This window comes from Lontra canadensis, unplaced genomic scaffold, assembly GCF_010015895.1.
Source record: "Lontra canadensis isolate GAN:19392208 unplaced genomic scaffold, GSC_riverotter_1.0 scaffold37, whole genome shotgun sequence".
NCBI lineage: Eukaryota > Metazoa > Chordata > Mammalia > Carnivora > Mustelidae > Lontra > Lontra canadensis.
The window spans coordinates 18,569,467-18,593,730 of NW_022631031.1; the positions used below are offsets into that span (position 1 = coordinate 18,569,467).

The 24,264-nt window shown below is 39.7% G+C and overlaps 1 protein-coding gene across 1 annotated transcript in view; it reads left to right on the forward strand.

The window, feature by feature from the left end:
• Nucleotides 1-24,264, forward strand: part of SLCO5A1 (solute carrier organic anion transporter family member 5A1) — a 79,113-nt gene that overhangs the window by 49,793 nt on the left and 5,056 nt on the right. The window contains exons 3-4 of the mRNA XM_032869240.1: nt 5,451-5,583; nt 10,668-10,885. Coding sequence (XP_032725131.1) covers nt 5,451-5,583; nt 10,668-10,885 — 351 coding nt within the window. The remainder of the gene's footprint in view (nt 1-5,450; nt 5,584-10,667; nt 10,886-24,264) is intronic.

Sequence of the window (24,264 nt, forward strand, 5' to 3'; positions counted from 1 at the left end):
TGAGGGCTCCATCCCAGGACCCTTGGATCATGACCTGAGCCGAAGGCAGACGCTTACCTGACTGAACCACTCACATGCCCCTCAGCCCCCTTCATTTAATAGTGACTTCTTAGCTCTACAAAAGCTCACCCAGCCAAGGTTGGTTTGGGGTGGGAGGTTATAATTCTCTGGTTGGGGTCTAGTTCCATGCATCATGTGTAATAACAAAGGGTTGATGTAATCTTCAGAAGAATAGGCCCAATCAGATATTGGTGATAGGATAGCTGGTACCAGTAAGGTATTATTAAAGGGAGTACGTCATAGCCACATGATGACACATCATTTAGCCATAACAAATGTTCCAGAAAAATTTATTGACAGAAGAAATGTTTGAGGTATTATGGGGAAACATAATACAGAACAATAACTACTGTATAATTCCACCTACTTAAAAAACTTACACAGTGTATGAATAGTAAAAAATATTTATTACTATTATTACCATCATTATCTGGATGGTAAGGATTGTTGGTGATTATTTTTTTTAAGTTTTTGTGCTCTTGAGAGTTTTCTCTACAAATAATTCATATTGTATTTTGTAATCATCAGAAAAAAACCTGAAGGTCAAAAAAAGGAATAATAGCCACAGGCACATTCTTAGCTTTGGGAGGAGTCTATACGGGCCTTTGTGTGAAGAAAAAAGGTCTGGATATTCTCTTTCCCACTCCCACCTGCCCAGGCCTCTATCAAAACTAATTCCTGGATCAAAAATAGTGACTCCAGAAAAGATAATTTATTAAGGTAATATAAAGATAAGTATGTCTTCTGTTAAATAATGCATGTATTTGGCCTATATAAAGTTAATATTTAATAATACTTGTTAGAGAATGAATAGGTGAGCATTCAACATATAAAAATGCCGCTTAGTATTTCTTCATGTTTGTTATATGCTAAGCACTTTATATGTGTGATGGAAGCAGGGATTCAAACCCAGGAGTTTGTAGTCTGGGATTTAACCACTGCATAGACCTGTATACAAAATGGCTCCTGCTGTCGAAGGTAAAGAGCTACTTCAAAAGGTAAGATATAAACATTTGAAGAAAGAGTAGAAGTGAAGAGCAGGGCACACTCAGTTTCAAATGAATGGAAAGGTCTAGCGTTCTCTGAAAGGGGTATGAAGCTGAATTGTGTACAATCCAGGGGGGATGTAGGACAGTCCTTTGGGGCACAAGAGAAAATTCTCCAGATGCATCTGATGTTCTAAAAGACAACAGCCACAGCTAAATAAAGGGCACAATTCGAATCCCAAATATAAACACAGACACAATCTCTAAAGTTCTTTGTTTTTGGACGCTGTTCACTGGGTTTACCTGTGACGTATATACGTAATATGACTGAAATTTGACCGCTCTTGAATGTTGGAACTTCTAGTTCTGTTTCTGTAGCTAGTGCTTTGCATAGCCTGGGCTCCCAGTATAAGCTCCTCATCATGAGAGAAAACCAGTGACAGTTGTACTCAGATCTGATGGCACATAGTCAAAAAAACATGAAACTATCCACTTGATAGTGATTATCTAATATCTCCAGAGCTGATACACACTGAAGACGACCTTTGTCACTGACGTCTGTTGTTCCTAATGGCAGCACGTTCACGGACTGACTGGGAGTGATGAGGGTAATGATAACGGGAGCAAACCGGGTCTAGTGCCTCCTACACTACTTTGTCAGTGAACACCACTGGCAAGATCCCTGTCCTCCTGGAGCTTACGTTCTTGTTGAGGAGGACAGACGGTACACAAGAGGAACAAAGGAAATGTAGAGTGTGTTGGGTGCCAACATGCACTAAGGAGAAAAAGAAAGCAGAGAAAGAGTGGGAAGAGTTGGGGCCAAAGTTTCGAATTTTTAGGTAGGAGGGACAACAAGGCTGCAGTGAGAAGGGACAGTTTGAATAACTACCTGGAGGAAGTAAGGGAGTGCACCATGAGGCTACCCGAGGGGAGAGCTTTACACGCTCACACCCACACCCACACCGAACAAGTGCTAACACCCTCAGGTGCGAAGGTGCCTGGCAGGGTGAAGAAGAGGGAGAAGGTCAGTTTGACTGGAGCTGAGTGAACAAGGAAAAGGATAGGAGGAGGAGCAGAGAGATGCTAGTGGGTGAGGCCAGTCTGAGGGCAGGTCCTTGTAGCCACATAAAAGGATTTGGGCTTTTATTGTGCGTGAGGTGGGAAGCCACTGGAAGGTGTGATCCAAGAAGTGACATGACGTGGCTCAAGTTTCTAGAGGATTGTTAGAGCTGCCGTGTTAGAAAATGGGTTGTAGGGAAGGAAGGGCATAAGCAGGGATATGGGTTGGAAGGCCTGGAGCAGTCTTCCAGATGAGCAACCTTGGTGGCTTGGGTCAAGATAGAGTCATGGAGAAGGAGCTGAGTATTGGATATGATTTGATGGTAGAAGCAGCAGGGTTTACTGATATATTAGGTGTGAGCTGTGAGAATGAGGCTGGTGGTAAATACACATGATTCATATAGAAAAGGACACTGTGGGTAAATATTTAAAACATTTTTCTGATAGGGATGCATGATGAAAAGGGGTGGAGGCCACTGGAGTAGATGATCAGGGATTCTGAGGAGACAGAGACCACTCAGGGGAGGGTGGGCAGTGCTGGACTTGGTTGGGCCTTGAAGAAGGGGCAGCATTCACACACATACAGGAAGACCTGGGGGCACTGTGGGTCCTCAAGGAAAGGGAGGTGGCTCTGTCCAGGCCTGTTTGAGAGTTAGTCTGTGTGGAGCCCTGAGTGCAGGCAGTAGGTTTTAATATTGAAGTGGAAGCAGGAGGCCAACCTGGCCTACCCTTGAACTCCAGATGGAGGAGTTTAGTCTTTCTTTAGGCAGTGCGTGTGTGTGTGTGCTTGTGTATGTGTGTGTGTGTGTGTGTGAGAGAGAGAGAGAGAGAGAGAGAGAGAGATTGGGAATTTCGGCCTGGGAGAGTGGGGAGAGTGAGTGATACGAATCTGCATGAACAATTTGCTCCTCTAATAAGCTCTGAGTGAGTGCCATTGGTTAATCAATTAATAAATGTTAGCTCAGTGGCCAGAATGATTTATATAGAGATGGGACTATGTCAACAAGTTATTCTCTATCTCTCTCTGTAGTGTTCCATATTTGCTGATTCACAGATATAGCACATGTAGTATAGTTAGGACACACTATATAGTATAATACACAGTACAATTATATAGATCTATGTATATACTTATTTATGAGAATGACTCAGTTGGCCTCAGTTTGTGCTACACATTACAAATACTTTTCTTCTGATCATGTAGCTGCATTTTAGAAAGCTTTCTCTGTACTTTACAAAGTAGTTAAGGTTTTCAGGTGAATGTTACTTAATTGGTTTTCCATGCACTGTGTCATCGCGAGGTCTTGCCAGCACCCATCCCGCACATTGCTGATCGGCGTTTCAAGATGCTGCACCCAAGTGCCCCAGGCAAAAACAGTATGGTGGAAATACCCTTTTCCCTGTCTGTGTTTGTAAGACAGTCTCTTTCATGCCAGAAGAACTATTTTGGGAAGATGATTCATGTCACATTTTGGCCTCATTACAGTTTTAAGTTGTAAATGGTGCTGGTTTGCCTGGAGGTGTAAACATAAATTTTATCTCCATATGCATATGGAAAACCTGGGACTGAAAAATCACTTTTTCTTCTTGAGTTCTGTTTCAGGCTACAAACAGAGAGGTTAACATGATGTTTATCAAAATTCTCTTTTTATTTTATTGAGAGCACGCTGCCAAAAGAACGGCAAAAATCGTGCTTCTGAAAGAATACTGATTACATGTGGCCCTGCTTCCTTCCGCTCTCCATTTCTGAACACAGATGGAGAAGTCGAAGCACCTAATGTCTTATTGTCACAAGCAGATGATTCTGTAAGATAAATAAACACTGTGTTTTCTCTTTTGAAATAGTGTGAAAAGTGAGAGCAGGTGTTAAATTACTGTCTGTAGTTATAAGTAACGAGGTACAAGTTTATTCAAAGTTTATTGAGGTGCAGAAGATAAAATAAGGTGAAGCTAGTCTGACTAGTTCACTTTGCTTTTTGGTAAATATAGTACTGTTTAAAGGGTATGGCAAACCAGTTACTTGTTCAGTGGTTTAAATGCATGATGGCAGTAGAAATGAGAAGTTACACGGGAGTTCAGCCTGCCTTAAACACAGGAACATCTTAACAGTGTTTATAGATTTCTCTCCAAATAAGTAAGTTTTAACAGGGGGAAAAAAAAGTAAGTTTGGAGTGTTAGCCACACTCCAGATTTTTCTCTGCCTTCCAAGGAATTTCATATCCTACCTCAAAATTTAAAATTTGACAAAATTATTCTTTCATTTGAAATCACAGCAGTGAAAACAGTATAAAGGAATGACAGTGAATTTATTGTTATTTTTTGCCATATGCCCATTTTGGATGGCCAATTTTTTTTTCTTTTTTTTTTTTTAGTAGAATGACACACTTTCTGATCTACTGACACAACCAACCCCTTCCTCTCCTGCTTTGGTCATAAAAAAATTATCTTCTAATTCAGCTGTGGGTTGGTGCTGTTTGGATCTTTTCATTGATGCCATTTAAGGAGATCTATTAATCTTTAAGTAAGATTCCTCAATTAGCAATACACCAAATGCATTGTGAGCTCTTCTTTGATACTGAAGTGGTGACTTGAAAAATATTCATGATTTGAGGTGCTTAAGCATCTTTGCCAACTCAGTTAAATCCATGGCAGAATCTGGCCTTGAGTTCCTTCATGCTGTTGGAATCTTCCAACTGTGACAGGTTACATCTACTTTTTCTCTTTTTCTTATCTTGAGATGACCTTTTTTTTTTTTTTTTTTTAAAGATTTTATTTATTTGACAGAGATCACAAGTAGGCAGAGAGGCAGGTAGAAAGAGAGGAAGGGAAGCAGGCTCCCCACTGAGCAGAGAGCCCGAAGGCTCAATCCCAGGACCCTGAGATCATGACCTGAGCCGAAGGGAGAGGCTTTCACCCACTGAGCCAAATTATTGATTTTTCAATCTTGAGATGGCCTTTTATCTTCTCTGGGTTATCCAGTGACTGCTCATTGACTGGCACTTTCAAAAATTCAAATTTATTCAAATTTATTCAAATTTCAAAAATTCAAATTTAGTGGGTCTGGAGTAGGGTCTGAGCACTTACATTAAAAAACAAAAACAAAAGCAACTGAAAAGCTGTCCAAAGATAATTCTGACGTTCTAAAAGGACAACAGGTAGCGGCTAAATAAAGGGCATGATCTGAAACCCAAATATAAATATAAACACATCGCTGAAGTTCTCTGGTTTTGGATGCTGTTACCTGGGTTTAACTGTGACATATATATGTGGTATGACTGAAATTAGACAACTCTTGAGACTTAAGTAACATTTCTGCATTTCATGCTTCCCCTTCTGTCTTCTCAGCCATCATGTATGTCATGGGAGCACTTGGTCCTGCAGTGGGATATTTACTAGGTGGACTTCTTATTGGTTTTTATGTCGATCCCAGAAATCCTGTTAACCTTGACCAGAATGACCCTCGTTTCATTGGAAACTGGTAAGAATTGTTTACTAAATTCTTCATTTCATTTGTTATTAATGATAGTTCAAGTCATAGTATCCCTATAGTTAAAATAAAAATTTCCCCCATGGGAATATGAAAACCAGCTAAAAGTCGCCTAGAAGGGAGTGGAGGGCAGAATAGTAATCTTCCAGAGGTATCTATCTGTCCTAATCCCAGAACCTATGAATGTGTTGGCTTACATGGCAAAGGAGACTTTGCAGATGTGATTAAGCTAGGGATCTCGAGATAGGAAGGTTTTCCTGATGTCAGAGGGGAATGGGCCCTGTATAATCACAAGAGTCCCTATTAGGGAAACAGGGAGATAGGAGGGTCAGAGTAAGAAAGAGATATGGTGATTGAAGCAGAGGTTGAAGCGACATTCTTTGTATATGGGGGAAGGTATCATGAACCAAGAAACACACTCGGGACTCTAGGATCTAGGAAGCCCTAGAAAAATAGGCTAGAAGGAATGCGGTCTTGCCAACCCACATGAGACTTCTGACCTCCAGCGCTGGAAGATAACACATTTGTGTTGTTTGAAGCCACTAAATGTGGGGTAGTTTGTTATAGCAGCAATGGAAAAACTAATGCCAAGGGCTTGGGAACATCAGCTTAACCAGCCTTCTTTAGGGTTGAGGCGCTTTTTGCTATAAATAGCAGAGTGGAGGAGTAGAAGGTGGCTGCGTTGGGGCTTTCCTGTGAACTTGAGTCCTAGCTTTCGTTATCTTTTCTGTGCCTTTAAAAAAGTATTTTCTCCCACTTCCTTATTATATCTGCATTTCTACTTTGTCAGCCCTCCCCGAAGGCCCAAAACTCCGGCAACCCCCCCCCCCCCCCCCCCCGCCCTTTTCCGCTGTCACACTCTTAGTGAATCTTTTCACTTGGTAATTGTTTTTCCAACAGAGTGCTGGAGATTTAGCTGTTCTCTCACTTGCTAGCCCTTAATTGTCTTGCTAAATAAGTAATTTTGGGGACTTAGAATGAGAACTCCAACTTTGGAGGTTATGTTATTTATCCTCATAGCCAGGACTGTGTTTCAGTTCCTCATAATCCTCGACTTGAAAGTGAATTATTTCTTCATGATAGCAAGTACTAACTGACAAGTATTGGCTTCCTGAATTCATTTAACACGGATTAGTGATAGGTATACATTGATAAGACGTGTTCGTCTTATAGCAAAGAGAATAGTTCAGTAGTAGAAATTGGTGTCAACTGATCACCCTCAAAGGAGTTTCTTAGAGCACTTGTGTTATCTCTGCATTTTATTATAAAATAGCCTTATAACTCGGAAATACGTGGGAATAATGCTTAAGGCTGTCTGTTTTCAAAGCAGTTAAGAAATGTTAATTAAATTACATAATGCTCCTTATTTTTATAAGTCATACTCTTTGAGGATGGATGTGCTGAGATCTAGATGAACCTGGGCTTGTAGAATTTTCCAATCGTACAGAAGGAAGTTCCCTTGTCAGCGTTAGGGGAATAACACAGGAGTTTTAAGTTCTTGACTAATAGTGAAATTTTTGGCCTCAACTACTGTTTTCTTTGCAGTTCTGAAATAAATCAGAGTAAGGATTTTTTTTTAATTCTCAAAAAGGATATTAGACAAGACAATAGAAAAGACAGTATGTATATGAACATTCGGTGTACATTTTGTGTTCTATATAGGAGTCCATGAAAAGAACATGGCAATAAGGGAACATCTAGAGGGAGGGAGAAAGGCGGAGGAGGACCAGATTGGGGGCAGGGAGAAGGAAGGAGAAAGGAGCTTTAGGCTTACAAGTATTTTATGCTGACTTTTAAAAATTTTCTAGACATCGATCTAATTGGTAACAAAGTAGAGTGTTAAGAGTACAGACCCCAAAACCATACCGTCCAGGGTTTAAGTCTCTGTCTGCCACCTAATAGCTGTGTGACCCTGAGGTAAGTTACTTAACCTCTCTGTGCCTCAGTTGTTGGTTTGAAAAGAATCCATAAAATGGAAGTAATTACAGTATCTACTTCATAGGGTTGTTGTGAGGAATAAATGAGTCTATATAGGTGGGGCTTTAAATAGTTCTAGCTACCTAGTATGTGTTAGCTATTTTTAAGTCCTTTGAATTTAATCCATGTTCAGGAATTCATATTTATTTTAATGTTCTAATATTAAAAATTGAATTTTATTTATTGAGCAGGTCTGTTTGTAACAGACTTCTACCTTGACCAAACACAGAGTTATTTGATGCAATGCTATTTAATCCAATGCCTAGCAGTAATGATGGATTTTTTCATAAACATGTGCTGAAAGATTGAAGGAAAGAATGAATAATGCTAACGTTTATTGGGTACTTACTATGTGTCAAGCACTCTACTAAGAGCTTCACAAACATTTTTATTTCAGCTTCATATGCTTAAGCCTGCGTATGTAACAACGATATATACTCAATAATATTCCATTTTACAGATGAGGAAATTGATGCCCTGTGATTTGAATAACTTGCCCAAAGCCTCAGAGGCAGTGAGAGCTGGGATAAGAAACCGAGTACAGGCGAAGCTCTTAGTCAGTATACTTAACTGGCCCTACTTTGTGCATAGACTCTGAGGGGTGGTTTGTAAAAGGGACTTAGGGACCCTGGTTTTTCAATTTTAGCTCTTACTGACGGGTCTTTTCCTAACATATAACTCACACTTTCTTTTCTCTCTCTTTCTTTCTTTCTTTCTTTCTTTCTTTCTTTCTTTCTTTCTTTCTTTTTTAAAGATTTTTATTTATTTATTTGAGAGTACATGCACAAGAGTGGGGAGGGGTGAGGCAGAGGGAGAAGCAGACGCCCTGCTGAGTGGGGAGCCTAGCCTGACTCAGGACTTGATCCCGGGACCCTGGGACCAGGACCTAGGCAGAAGGCAGACACTTAACCCAATGAGCCACTCAGACTCTTCCTGTCTTCCTCAGCTTCTCTCACGGTCTTTTTGGCCTCATCATTGTTATCATCGTCAATGCTGCTGAAGACCATTGAAGAATGTGGGCCAGTTTGCTCGGCTTTGAAAAACCCCCAAACTTTTATACTATTTTTATATTATTTTTGTTTATTTTCTATAATTCCTCCCCTCCTTCTGTTATTTACTCATATTCTGGCCTATATGAGTGTATCTTTAATGTTTGCATCTAATTTTAAGTCAATGGCTCTGAGTGGAGGTGCGGGGGTGGGGGGTGCTGAGTACAGATCCACAAAAAAAACAAACCCAAAACTAGCTACCATGAAGTGATTGTTGATTTGGGGGCAGGTATTTTTTGAGGTCTGTTATATACATTGTCTTATTAATTTTGATGATTCCAAAAAACAGTTCACATTATTCCCCTTTCCGATGAGAAGATTGGTTTGGGAAAGTGAAATAATAATTTCCCCAGGATCTTACAGCCAGTAAGTCATGAAGACAAGACAAAAAAGCCCACATTTGTCTGAAGCCACAGCTCAAGAACTGTCCCGTATATTGTGCTGTTTGTCCTGTTCTGCTTTGGGAACTGAGAGAGTCCAAGGGCCTTGAATGCAGAATTATAAAAAGGGATTCAAAGGTGGTAGACTAGCAGGGGCAATTTATTAGTAAAGGCCTCATAAGCAGCCAAGTACTACAGGGGTCAGATATGGTCATGGCTATGTTCTCTGCAGACATTTAAAGAATTTTTTTTTTTTAAATCTATCTCATTCAGTTTATTTATTCAGTCACTGGGTTCTTGATTATATACTGAATAATTAAAATTGCTAGAAGTCTGCCCCTAGCAATCTTCTCAAAATAAAGTCCTTTTCCTCCAGTTGTTTAAAAATCTTTATTTGATATAACTCTAAGTATCTTTGAAAATAGCACACTGGATTATTAATGACTGGCTCATGAAATTCTTCTGTCAGTGAAACTGTGACCTTTAACAGCTGATAATGGTACTTTAATAGGATCACTATTTTTTAAAAAATGAATTTTCACTTTGCAATTGATCTGTATTCCTAATGGGTTGAATTTGACATTGATGCTTAGAATGCTGCTTGCGTTCAGGTTACAACTGATGAGAATGTGCTGAGACAGAGGACAGAGTCTGAACATCAAGAACTTGCAAGCTTGAAGGACAGAGATGAGAGCTGAGGAGTCCTAGGAAGAAAGTGGCAATGCTGTTCTGTGGGATCAGGGGCCTCTCCTTGCTAAGAGAGGATTGAAAGGGGACTGAGAGATTGCCCTTGAGGAATTACACAGGCAAGAAGCCCAAGACCTTAACACATGGCTCTAACGCAGGACTAGAATTTGAGTACTACTCTCTGTATTTGCTTCTTAGTCTCTGCAGCTTGGCAACCACAGATGGGTTCAAAGACAGACTCTCAGTTCAACACAGCTCACGGTCTGCTTCTCCCAGGAAGTTTTCTGACACACATTTCCTTTACCTGAACTTTTATAGCATTCACAGTCTGTACCACATGATCTGACACTTAATTGTATACATGCTTGTGTTTCTTGGATTGTTTCTTGTATTTTTAGCTCCCTTACAAGTAGGTTGTAAGTTCCGGAAGGCAACAATCAAATATAAACGTCTTTGGTGGCCCTCATGGTTAAGTGTTGTAAGGACTAGCTAGCTAAGAGGGTCAAAATATTCTTAAGTGCTTGCAGAAAAATATTTGAATGCTGTTAACAATTTAAAATACATTTCACATGAGATATGAATTGTTTGCTTCTAAGAAAAATATGTTTATTTTGGTCTGCAAAGCATGCTATCGGGTCTATATTATTTTTCGGTTGTATAGTTATGAGTTGTTTATTTTTTTATTTATTATGAAATGCACATTATAGCAGAGCTAACAAATATTTCAGTAAAATTCTAGTCAGGTTGCTAATTACAATGTTCACTATGGTACTGGTATAATTTTCGGGCGGGATCTCATTTATAACATAGGGAGGAGTCCTATGTTTTCTTAGTTTGTCCAATGTCCTACTGCTTTACCATTGCCTTGCTTTACAAAAGTTTTCCCTGGAGAATTTTATTACCATGAGCTTCTACTTTGCAAATTTGTTCACATACCTAATGCAAAAGCCATAAATGCTGCTCACGTTTCCCGATTTTTTAGGTGGAGTGGATTCCTCCTTTGCGCCATTGCAATGTTTCTTGTGATATTCCCAATGTTTACTTTTCCAAAAAAGCTTCCTCCTCGACACAAGAAAAAGAAAAAGAAAAAATTTTCTGCTGATGTTGTTAGTGACGATGACGTTATGAAGGAGAAATCAAACAATAGTGAACAAGTGGACAAAAAAGTTTCTTCTATGGGATTTGGAAAGAATGTCAGAGGTAACGTATATCTTTTGAGTGAATATGTGCACAGTATTTTATTTTATTTTATTTTATTTTATATTGTTTTTATTTTTTTTGTGTGCACAGTATTTTAGATCAGAGCTACTCAAAGTGTGGACCCTGGTCAGTGCTTCCCCACCAAATGTTACTGACCTGTGTATGACAGGATAAGTACTGAGAATTTGAGTAAACATTGAGAATCTTTTCAAGAAATTTACAGTAATTTTATGCCTACTGAATCTAATAATAATAATAATAAAACTGGACTTCCATTTTGTATATTTAAAATACTTGTTTTCTTACAATTCACTTTTAATATATTTTACAAAAATATCAGTACATGATAACCTGGAAATCTTAATTTAAAAATGGTTCTTCATTACAAATTGTTTGAGAAGTACTGATTGAGATCCTAAAGATACAGATTTTTATGTACGTCATTTACTGTAATGAGAGATGTCTGATTTCTAAAATACTGCATTCTGTGATGAATGATTTGTTTCAGGGGCATGGTGGGTTTGGTAGTGTGGCCAGAACCTTGCCTAAATAAAAAGTCTACCACTAGACAGCAGTCTCATCTAGCAGTGGCTCTGCCAAAGGCTTGTCAGTGGCCCTAGAGAAGAGTAGCCAAGGAATGGGCCTCTAAACATTTAGAAAGTTTCAGTAATGTGTAGTTGTCTACTTTTTCATTTTTATTTGTCTCATAAACAATGAATTCTGGAACACTGAAAAGAAATAAAATAAAATAAAATGAAAAACAAACAAAAAACAAGGACTTTATTAAAACTAGGTTAGGCAATCTCAAACCTAAGCAATTCAATTATAACCAGGCAATATTTGTTCTGTGTTCAATATACCTGTTGAGTGACAGTAAGTCTGTCTAATGCAAGAAGCCTATAATGCTATGCTCCCATTAATTTCAACCTATTTCCTAAATTCCCTGAATTGATTTTTTTTTTTTTTTTTAAATTCTGAAGCATAATATTTACCAACTGCTTACATCAGTCAGGGTTGTTTTAGGTAACCTAGGCACATTATCATCTCACTTTGACTATATTAAACACTGAAGCCAAAGAGGAATCTTTCAGGCCTAGAAGGAAGTTACTAATGTATTATGGAACTGTCCCTGCAACCAAAGAAAAATAATGGTTAGATTGGACTATTTTTAAGACTATATTTGTTCAAAGCAAGCGAAGTCACTTTTCTTTGAAAATACTCCTTCCCAGTTAAGTTTTAGATCTGCCTCCTGCACTTGTCCTCCCCCACCCATTATTTTGTGACAATGTGTACTTTTGGAACTACAAAAGTTACTTCTGCTCTAATACCATCAAGGATTCCTTGGATGCTAGTGTGACCTGAGCTCTTAACACATGGACCACTATTTTTCTTGCATGTCTTTTGGATCATAAAGTCTATTACCAAAGGAGTAATTTTTTTTTTACAAGTCGATTAAGAATAGATTGATATTAAAGAATTTACCACACAGGAGTAAACTTAGAGTCTTAATTTATGAAGAATATAAAGTAGACTCAAGGGGAGAAATACAGACTAGGTAAGCTAAAATTGTATACTTTATAGCTTAGGGGTAGATGGCTTGAATGTGAAATATATGCTCTGTTGGATAGTTGAGAAAAGGAAGAGAAGACTGATATCAGACACCAACCACAGATATGAGTATAAATGGGAATGGCGTTCCTTTGGAGGATAAAGTGTAGACAATGATGTTAATGCCCTGTCTCCATCTGAGATCTTACTGTCTTGGGGTGGAGGCTGCTGACCACTGGTACCTGCCTGAAGGTCTGTAGGTCTTCCTTGCCTGAAGGTCTCCTTTTGTCCAGTTTTCTTTCTGGGCTGGGAAACCTCTTGGCTTCTGCTCGAGGCTGCCATCAAGTGCCAAGGAATTAACACTCTCTCACCCTAACATACAACAGTCTTAACCACTGGCTGATGAACACAGCTTCCCCACTTGATGGGTGAGACAGTTCTGAGGTCTATTTCTACATCCCCTGTATTGCACGCCCTAAGCAGTGTTTGCTGAGCCTCCCTGATAAACTGTGTGGACTTGAATCTTTGACTCAGGACCTACTTGTGGGAGGAAGCACACTTAGACACGTGGATTCAAAAGCCGTCATGGAATTTTAAGATTGTTTTTCCAAATTGAAGCTACATACTATTTGATTGTATATCATCTTGTACTGCTAGGGATTGCTCTTCTCCATCTTTTTTTTAATGCTCATTATAATAGATTAGGATGTTTTCTTTTAAAGGAAAGAATAAGAGGAATCTTTTAGCAGTGGTGGGTAGTTGGTTTCCTTTCTGATTTTCCTGTCAGTGTTTCTGATATATTCTCAATTTTTTCATCCTATGCCTTCATTGTGATGACTGATCTCACTTCTGCCTCTAAATCTCCTGATTAGGACACAGAGCTGGTTCATTTTTTACTTTCACTTGCACTGAATTCTCTAATTGCATCTAGTCTGGAATTTCAAGAACCACTTTCTCCTGTTAGAAAGGAATCCTGTTTTAATCGGAGTATATAGTGCAAATGTTTTGTTGGAAATGATTCAAATGATGTTGATGATGTAGAAACAATATTCAATTAGAATGTTTAAAATTAATTCATATTTATCTTATACTTATTGATTTCCCCCAGAATATATAATACCTATCACCTATAGGAAATGACAGTCTAGTATTTAATCTGGTTTTCAAAAGGATACATTAAATCTCTGGGAGTTATTCAACTGTTGACATAACTTTTTATTACAAAATTGAGATTCACCAGTAAGGCCTTGAATTAAAGAATGGTTGCTAAGATTTCATTTTGAAATAAAGTGGAGTTTGATTCTCAGATCGTTTTTTCCCTTGTCCTGCTTTCTGGAGGAGGGCTCTTCTAAGTCTTTATTTCATATTTGAAATTAGCTTCTTCAGAGAGGAGGTGGCAGAATATCTAAGTTAATAAGTCATACTTCCTTGAAAAAATGATTTGGGCCATACAAATCCACTCTCTGCCTCCACATTTTAATGATAGACATTGGGAAAATCTGACTCAGTGTTTCTAGATTCTTATTATAAATTATGCAGGAATAAGACTGTTTTAAAACACCACAAAGGAGAAAGTAGAATTTTTAGTGGGTCTGAATCACTTTTCCATAAAGAGATTAGCATTGATTGCATCAAATCTTACCAATAAAAATAAACCTTTAAAATATTTAACTGGATCAATTTTCCTGAGGTTTGAGGTCCAGCATTTTAAAGTCTTCCAAATTTAGCTGGGTATTTTCCTAAATAGAAAACTTTTGGTGGCAGTTAATCATAAGAAACATTTTATTTTTGTGTCCACTTTTAATCTTTTAGCTGCTTAGCGTGACTAGTTAGCATAAAATGTAACAGATTTTTCTCTGCTAGACTTTTGTCTGTGTTAGACTGCAATATGTTTATAATCCTAACTGAACAAAATAGTTACTCAGAGAGGATGAACTGATTTAAATAGGCCACTTGAAGTTATGGAATTTTGGATTGTGTTTGTGTTGTCATCATTTAATTTGATGACTGGTCACTCTGTAGAAGAGCTACTTTATACTCTGGTGGAGATGAAGATGAGTGAGCCATGGTTTGCCCTCAGGGAGCTTGTAGTCCATGGAGGGAGACAGGACGACCACAGATGGAAAGACCATAAGCAAGGACAGACGCAACGGTGTGACGTTCAATGGCAGTCAAGGGCACATCGAGTTTAGGGGTCAAAAGAGGTTTTATGGAGGAGGTGGGATTTGTGGAGAACCTTGGCAGACTTGGAAAGTTTCAGTAGGTGGAGGAGGGACAGTTCCAGTTAGAGAGCAAAGGCAAGGTCAGGCTGTGTAGATGTATTTGAGAACGCTGAGCGGGTGTATTGCGGTTGGTGTGGAGAGGCCTAGGAGATGAGGTTGGACAGTTAAAGCAGGGCCACATTGTGCATAGAGAGCTTGAGTTCTAGGAGCTTTTAACTGACTCTGTGCCTAGAAGGCAGTGGGGAGGTTTGAGCAGGCATTTGGTCACACTCCTTTTGGAGAGGGGTAGGAAGGGAGGAGGGGGCCCAGTTAGAAAGCTGTGCAGAGTCCCATTGAGAGGCAATGATGGTTTTGACTGGCAAACAAGGAGAGGACAGTAGTCTGTGAAACTAGGCTCCCTACTTCTATCGGTGTCCCTCTGGGTTGTTTTCAACTCTGCAGCCAGAAGGATCCTATTAAAATGCCACTCCTCTGCTCACAGCTTTTATGGTCTCTTGTCTCACTCAGAGAAAAGTCTCTTTCCTGTATAACCTCCTAGGGGTAGCATCTGGTCCCTGCTTATCTGTTCAAACCCATCTCCCTCTTGCAGCTCCTTTGGTTTATTCCACTTCAGCCACATTGGGCTTATTGCTGGTCCTCAAACCTGCCAGGCGTACTCTCATCTCATGGCCTTGGCATTCGCTATTCCTCTGCTGGGAATGTGGTTCCCCAGATCCTCTCACTTCCTGCAGGATATTACTCAGAGTCCCTTTTCAGGGAGGCCTTGCTTGGCTGCCGTATTAAAAAATCTCCAACTTCCTCCAAAGCTTTTTTTTTTTTTTTTTAAGATTTTATTTATTTCAGAGAGACAGAGAGAGAGAGAGAGAGAGAGAGAGAATACGAGCAGGGGGAAGGGCAGAGGGAGAGGGAGAAGCAGACTCCCCGCTAAACAGGGAGCCCGACAGGGGGCTCGATCCCAGGACCCTGGGATCATAACCTGAGCCGAAGGCAGACACTGAACCACCCAGGTGCCCCTCTCCAAAGTACCATATCTCCTGCCCTTCTCTATTTTTCTCCTTAGTATATCGTTATCTAACATACCATATATTTTCTTTATCTTATTGTTGTCTCCACAGTGAGAAGGTAAACCCCATGGAGGCAAGTGTCCCATGTCCACCATGTTCCCTGATGAATTTATACCACCTTATAGGTAGTCAATATTTGATGCATGAATTATTGAGGAAGGAAAACTTGTGTCTGTAGGATATGGCCACTGATGGGATAATGGGGAGGTAGGTATCAAAGGTGGTTTCAGGATTTCAACCTCAGGTAATGCGGAAAGAGCTAGCTGAGAAGGACAGAAGGAATAAATTCCAGATTTGAGTTGCCCGGGAATATCCTGAACTATTGCATGGGGCCCTTTGTTGGGTATTTTAAAACTGGTATAGTGTGGAATGTGTTGGGGTCAATCCTTGACTCAGCAAAGAGGGATCGCCAAGGCCAGGTGCTTGGTCCATGCTGTCTTAGTTCCACTGCACATTGCCTTTGCTCCCTTGCTGAACTACAGTTTAGTTTTATGTTTGCAGCTTTTATTGACCTCTTGCTTGAACTCCCTGTATTTGCCATAGGAGCATGCTCACTGCCCTTTATATAAAACCCTATTTTGTGAGAACAGTGGTTCTCAAACTTCGGCTACCTAGGAAGCACCACAAGGGCTTCTCAAAACCCAGAGTGCTGGGCCCTGGCCCACAGTGTTCAAGTCCGAAAGCCTTGAGTGGCCTGAGTATTTGCATTTTTAAAAAAATTAGTTAATTAATTAAATTTTAGAGAGGACAGGGGGAGGAACAGAGGCCAAGAGAGAATCCTAAGCAGGCTCCAGGCCCAGGATGAAATCAAGAGTTGGATGCTTAACTGACTGAGCCACCCTGGTGCACCCCCCCTTTTTTTTTAAATTAATTAATTATTTTTTTGGACAGAGATCACAAGTAGGCAGAGAGGCAGGCAGAGAGAGAGAGGAGGAAGCAGGCTCACCACTGAGCAGAGAGCCTGATGTGGGGCTTGATCCCAGGACCCTGGGATCATGACCTGAGCCAAAGGCAGAGGCTTTAACCCACTGAGTCACCCAGGAGTTCCCAGGTGTCCTTTTTAAATTTAAATTTAAATTAATTAATTTAATTTAATTTATTTTTATTTTTGTTTTTATTTATTTATTTATTTATTTATTTATTTATTTATTTTTTGGTAATTGCACCTTTAACAGCTTCTCAGGTGATACTGATGCTGGTAAGTCAGGGACCACACTGTGAGAACCGTTACTCTGTAACATAGAGAGGAAAAACAATTTGATTGTTTCTGCTAATGATGATTATACAACTTTTTGCTTTGGTGGCCAGGAACCTGAGCCAAATCTGAAGCCCAGCAAGGATTCTTATAGACGTACTTCATTCTTTTTTTTCTGGTTTTGACGTTGTGCTGTGTTTACATCTTCTCTGGCTCTGGTTCTTTGTTTCATTCTCCTATTACACTGATTTTGTTGTGCATATGTTACCTTGTGGGAAGCTGAACCTTTAGATTTGGACCTCCAGCTTAGGAGGGAAATGCCACCATGCCTGGCAGAGAATTCCTGAAAAAGAAAGCAGTTTCTTTATATTCAGTGCAAACTGTGAGGTTACTCATCAACTCATCAGAGTAGTATCTACTTAGAAAGTTATATATGAAAATATTCACTCGTGCTAGATTTCAGCAAGCGAATAGCACTTGGCCAGCAACTATAAATGATGTATTTGGGGCCTCAACAGCTGCTGTTTCTGTCCCCTGCCTGTAGGTAAGTGGCTCAGGGGCTTCATGTGCAGGGGCAGAGGTGACTGTGGTGTGCAAGACCATCTGGCTCCTTTTGTTCTTTTATTGGCAAGCAGGGAAGGCCATTTGCCAGTGTGTCCTGGAGGGGAGAGGAAAATTGCAACACTTTTATGGAGAATTGTGAGTAGGAAGTACAGGGGGTGGTCATTAGTTTCAAAGGGAATGAGCAGATAATGGGGACACTTGGGCTGTGTACAAATAAGATAAAAAATATTAGGGGTGGAAGGACAAATTAAATGCTTTTAGAAAGTAGTTCCAGAAGAAGGGAATCAAGGAGTTTTATGTAGAGGAGTTAAAAGAAGTGGCTCTGTAATTTATACCCACAGCATTTTAATTTGTGGGGGTGATGGAATCATGATGGAATCATGACATGAAAGGAGGATTTATTACTTGCATTTCCCAAGAAAAGGGGGCACACAGGGCTGCAAGGGAAACACCAGGTTTTGATCAGGAAACAAAAGACAAGAGTGAGGGTAAAGCCAAGGCCAGACCCCTGTGGGGGTTTCCATAGGAAAGAAAAGGCAGAGTCAACAGTTTACACCTGGCTTGTCTGTGTCATTTCGGTGGGCTGTGGGCTGTGGGGGTGGTCTGGTTGTGTGGTACCTGGCCCTGGGTGATGTAGGATGGGGACAACACTGGTGGGTGGGTTGGGACTATATACCAATAGGTATATAGTCCATGTGTAAAAGATGAGCTCCCAGCTGACCCAAGCTATCTCTAAAACTTGGTAGTCTAGTCTCTTCCCAGCCAGCAAGATTTTTAAGAGTCAAAACATTATAAAATACTGAAAAATGAAAAAGTATGATTAATATAAAAGCTTATATGTTACAGCCAAAGTGTACACTCACCTGGCCTGACTCCACTACTATTATCATATAGTGTTTTCTCCACCTTTCTTTATGCCATGTTCCTTCTCCCCACCTTCCGGGGACCTTTCTGGAGCTCTCGAGGCTGAGGCTTTGGGTCCCGCCCATGTACTTTGAAAAGCACTCTGTATTTTGGCACATATCTTATTATTTTATAATCCCAACCTTTTATATAACAATGACCCCCCACTCTGGAGTTCCCATTTTTACTCTTGATCACTTTGTTTGTGCTTAGGGTGAATTCTGTGTCTTGTTTGACTTAGTCTGTTTAAGCTGTCTAGATCTGCTTCTTCAGTTGATACTTTCCTCAAATTTTACTTTCATTTAGGAAATCTGTGTCATCTAAGATGTTTGGGAAAGGATTAGACTGTTCTCCCCAAGTCCTTCCTTTTTTTTTTTTTTTTTAACCCTCAAAGCTTTATTTATTTATTTATATGAGAGAGGGAGGAGGGTAGAGAGAAAGGGAGACAGAAAGTCCTTAAGCAGACTCCACGCTAAGTGTGGAGCCAGATGTGAGCTCGATCTCACGATCCTGAGATCATGACCTGAAGAGAAACCAAGAGTCTGATGCTTAACTGACTGTGCCCCCCTCTCAATTACCCTCCCAAGTCCTTCTAATTATTCATAGATGGCTGACAGTATCTATCTTAAGAAAATGTCTCTCTTTCTTTGTTTTTCTCTTTCACAAATATCTTTATTGAGCAACACCTATGGGACAGAGAACTGGGAGGTAGAAAGGAAAATTGACATAATAAAATATGTCTTTAAATGGAGGTATGTACATTCTAAGGAAGATTGAAGGAAGAGGAGGAAGGAATTCCTACGTTAGCTGACTGAGTCAGGGAGACTTATCTTGGAAGATGACATATTGTTGCATTCTTTTAAAAATTACAGAGTGTCTCAGTTTTTTTTAGAATATAAAAATAATAAATGTTTGTTGTAGAAAATTTAGAAAGTACATAAGGATGTAAAGAATAAAATAAAAGTGCATTCCAACAGCATTTCTGAACACAGAAGCTTACATTATTTTTATAACAGAAAGTATGTTTTGAAACTAGATAGATGTTGTGCACCATTGTGGTTGCACACCATTGTGAAGGTTCTGAATGTCCCTGAATTGTTCATCTTAAAATAATTTTATGTTGTGTAAATTTGACCTCAGCAAATTGTTTTTGGGAAAAGATATCTACTTTGCTTGAGTTTAGACATAAGGAAAATAAAATGAATAGGCTATAATCTTCAGATAAATCTTTTTTTTCCACAAGAAGAAATATTATGTTCAAAAATTTCTACATCAGAAAAATTATGAAAGGTATTAAGAGCGGTCAGTATGTTTATTTGGCTTTTTTTTTTTTTTAAAGATTTTATTTATTTATTTGCCAGAGATCACAAGTAGGCAGAGAGGCAGGCAGAGAGAGAGGAGGAGGCAGGCTCCCTGCTGAGCAGAGAACCCAAGGCGGGGCTTGATCCCAGGACCCTGAGATCATGACCTGAACTGAAGGCAGAGGCTTTAATCCACTGAGCCACCCAGGCACCCCCTTATTTGGCATTTAATTTTTATCATGTATATCTGGAAATAATGTTAGTTTCCAGGTAATAAAATTTAGTCAACAACTCGATAGTAAGAATAATTCATCTATTTTTTATAATAATAAAACCACCACTCCTCATCCCACCCCCAATTTAAATTTAAAAAATTGATGTCCAAAAGAACAAAATTGAAATCTATGTCTACTTCATAGAGGCCCTTTAAAAGAACATAACGGAAAAAAGCTGGTGTAGAAGTAGAATGTCAGCAGGCAAAAACAAACACCACAACACATCACAGAGAAGGCATGTCCCTGCAACCAAAAAAGATCAGAAAATAGGGGCACCTGGATGGCTCAGTGGGTTAAGCCTCTGTCTTTGGGTCAGGTCATGATCTCAGGGTCCTGGGATCGAGCCCTGCATTGGACTCTCTGCTCAGCAGGGAGCCTGCTTCCCCCTCTCTCTCTCTGCCTGCCTCTCTGCCTACTTGTGATCTCTCTCTGTCTGTCAAATAAATAAGTAAAATCTTTAAAAAAAAATCAGAAAATAAATAGAAGGCTTAAAAATATACTAAAAAAACCCATAGATAGATATTATCATTCATAATTGCGACTTTGAATCTTGAAGAGAATGTCAAATTATGCTATGGATTTTCTAGTAATACCAGTTAACACAAACAAAATGCTTGAAGTTTTGTTGCTTTAAGAGGCAATTGCCCAGTTATCTGAAAAATTCAAGCATTCCAAACACCTCTTTTCCCCAGATATGCTGGAAATATTGTATATTTCCTCCTTCTCTGGTTAGTATTTTATTATTTCTTTAATGGAATTTTTGGTTTATAATCTGATCTAAATTTTTTTAGGATTCTTTAGCTCCAGAAAGCCATATTTTAAAAAGGATTATCTATTTGGTCCTTCACATTTTTCTGTGGTCTTGTTAAGCCCACCACTATATGCACTGCCCTTTATCTTATGACTTACACTTTCTTAATAAATAACTAACTACCCAGGAGGAAATTAGGCATCTTTGGAATAGATTTCATTTTCTCACATGTACATGGATATTGTTTTAGTATGAATTGTTGCTTTGATGTTATAGTGAATGTTAATAAACACATTCCAGATATATATATATATATTTAAAGATTTTTTAAAGATTTTTAAAAATTTTTATTTATTTGACAGAGAGAGAGATCACAAGTAGGCAGAGAGGCAGGCAGAGAGAGAGAGAGAGAGAGAGAGAGAAGCAGGCTCCCTACTGAGCAGAAAGCCCAATGTGGGGCTCAATCCCAGGACCCTGAGATCATGACCTGACCCGAAGGCAGAGGCTTAACCCACTGAGCCACCCGGGTGCCCCCAGATATACTTTTTGAGTGCCTGCAAAATGCCAGATGTATGCGGGGAGCTGAAGTTATACAGATTTACCAAGTCCTGCTTTCATAGCATTTACACTCTCTTGAAAGAAACAAACAGGTAAACAAACACATGCAGCTATTGAAGGCTTGATGAGTAGCAGTATGAACAGCATGCTGTGGGAGCACAGAGGAGAAGCACCTGTCTGTCTGAAGGAGCTGTCTTTTACAGAGCCAATGGATGAGCTTGACATTTGCTGAGCAGACTTGCAGGGGAATATAGTAAATAGTAGAGAGAAGAAAGACCATGGCCATGTAGGGAGCTTCTGGTGGGAATCACAGGACTTCAGAACTGAAAGGGTGGACAGCAACCCTGCCCGGAAAGCCTTCCAAGTGAGGCCAAGTTCTGGGCAGCTGGGCTTTCCCATTTTCTTGCTCATTCACTCTGCTGGCATATCTTTTTCAAGCATATCATTATGTAAAAAAGTCTGTTTCAGTAGTTTAAGACAACAAAAAAGCATAACAGGAGCTTTCAGTTTGTAAAGGACAGAAGCAAGTTGAAGCCCCCTGAGATACTGGGGTTCTAGCATAAGGCTCTCTTGCAGGGCCCCCAGCAGCTTTGGGAATGCGTTCCTTGCTTTGGACCCACAGCCACTCTGGCTATTCAACTTCAGGCCGATGCTCAGTTCCTTTTCCTTACTTATGTTCTCACTCAGATCTTCATACGCACAGCCTAATTCACTGTGTGGCAGGTGCCAGTGGTATAGGGCACGAAGTAAAGGGCTTGGCCAGTCTGTGTTCAGCATGGTGTCCCAGGCCTCTTAGGGCTGCAGGGCTGCCTTCTGGAAGCACCTTTGAGTCCAGCCTCCTTTCCTGCTATAATCAGCTCGTTTCGAGGTATTAGGTCATATGGTCTAAACCTTACTACGTCGGTATAAGGAGCCACTGAAAAGGGGACTTTCAGTGTGGCAGGGCCACGCAGACCTTTCTTCAGAAGGGGATCCATTATATGCCAGACTAAATGTATTACCAATGTGCTTCTCCCTTTGCCCTATTCTCAAAGATGACTGCCGCCTTTCAGGTTCTATGAGACCCAAGCTTACTTAAAGCTTTACTCTTCCAAACAGAAACTTTATTCTAAATAGATCCTTCAAGTTGTAGAGTTTTTTTAAGAATGAGCATAAAACACTCACATATACTGGAGCACGCTTACCTGATGGGCAGAAACTTACCCCCATACCCATACCTGCTGCCTCCTCTTAGGCTGTCAGCTACAAGGCTTTGGAGAATGAGAAACTCTGGTCTCTGCCCTTGCTGAGACTGTCCTTAATCAGCTTCCACGGGAAGCTAGTCATACCGCACATCTCAGATTTTCTGAAACTTTGACTCAAGGTTTGCAAGGCCAAGTGGAGGAGGCAGGGGGATGACATCAAATTTATTGTACCGTAGCCCCGTTATGATGGGTGGGCAACTCACCATCTGGTCTGGTGGCAGTGCTAGCTGTCTTGGGTCACCAGCCCTGCCATAGTTGTGCACGTGGGAAAGAGTAAGGGATCTGCCAGTGACAGCAACACTTTTTTTTTTAAAGCTTTTACATTCCAGCTAGCCAACATACAGTGCATTATTAGTTTCACGCGTACAAACCAGTGATGCAACACTTACATACAATACTTATGTACACCACTTACATACAACACATATGTACAACACACAACTTGCTCATCACAAGTGCACTCCTTAAGTAATACCTCTTTTAAAAGTGATTTCTATGTGTAGCCTATCTCTTATATTACATTCTATTGAAATTTGGTACTTTGCATTGAATTCTATTCCCACTTTACTAATGTTTAAGGCATTTCTGGTTTTAATGTCAATTTGCCCTTATCATTGAATTTGTAAGATTTCATAGCATTAAATGAGAAAAAAATGATGTTAGTTACCATTATTTTAGCTCTCCTTCATGAGGCTTTTTCCTGTATTTTTGATTTTACAATGACAGTTATAAATGGCATGAAGAAATTTATCTAAAATATATTCTGCAGCATAAACATTAGGTATTGGACTGCAAATGTATGGATTCAGCTTAGATTTTTTTGTGTGTGTGATTTTTCTTGTGTTTTTGAAATTATTTTGAATTTACATAAAGGCCACAAAAAGAGTACACAGAGCTATGTGTGTCCTGTACTCAGTTCTCCAGTTGTTAACGTTTCTGACCCATCTGAGAAGTTGCAGATGTGGTGCTCTACTGCCCTGTCTTCTTCAGTGTGTGTTTCATAAGTACAAGGACATTGTCCTACGTGACCACAGGGCAGCCATCAAAACCCGGAAATTAACATTGATCCAGTGCTACCACCTAGACCACAAGCCCTATTCAAACTTCATCAGTGATTTCAACAATGCCCTTTATGTCCAAATTCAATTCACAGATCACATATTGTGTTTCTTTGTGGGTGTATTTTAGTCTTCTTCAATCCGAATTAGTTTCTCATTATTTCCTTATTTTTATGACCTTGATCTTTTTAAAAAGTATAAGCTGATAACATTATAGAATGTCCCTCAGTTTGGGTTTGATAATGTCACCTCCTGATGGATGCCCTTGATGGGCATACCACTGAAGCCATGCTCTGCTCCAGTGCCTTGTACCAGAAGCTATGTAACGCTACTGTCCCTGTGAACTTTTATCTCTTAAAGAAGATTGTATCTACCAGGTTTCTGTACTCTAAAGTTAATAAATATTTTGCAGTTCTAAATCAATAAGTAATTTGTAGGTATTCTGTGGGGAAGTACTTTGAAGCTATCCAAATCCCATTGATTCTCATTCGTGGTAGTTGTGTTCTATAAAGTCATGTGAACATTGAGTTGGGGAACACGGAGGCATTGCTCTAGGAGAAACACAGGGCTGGATTCCTGTCACAATATAATCATCAACCAATCAATACATAACCTTGTTTCATGTATGTTTCTCTTCAAAGATACCTTACTCAACATATATTGCTGATTCATTAACATTGAATCCACCACCAACAG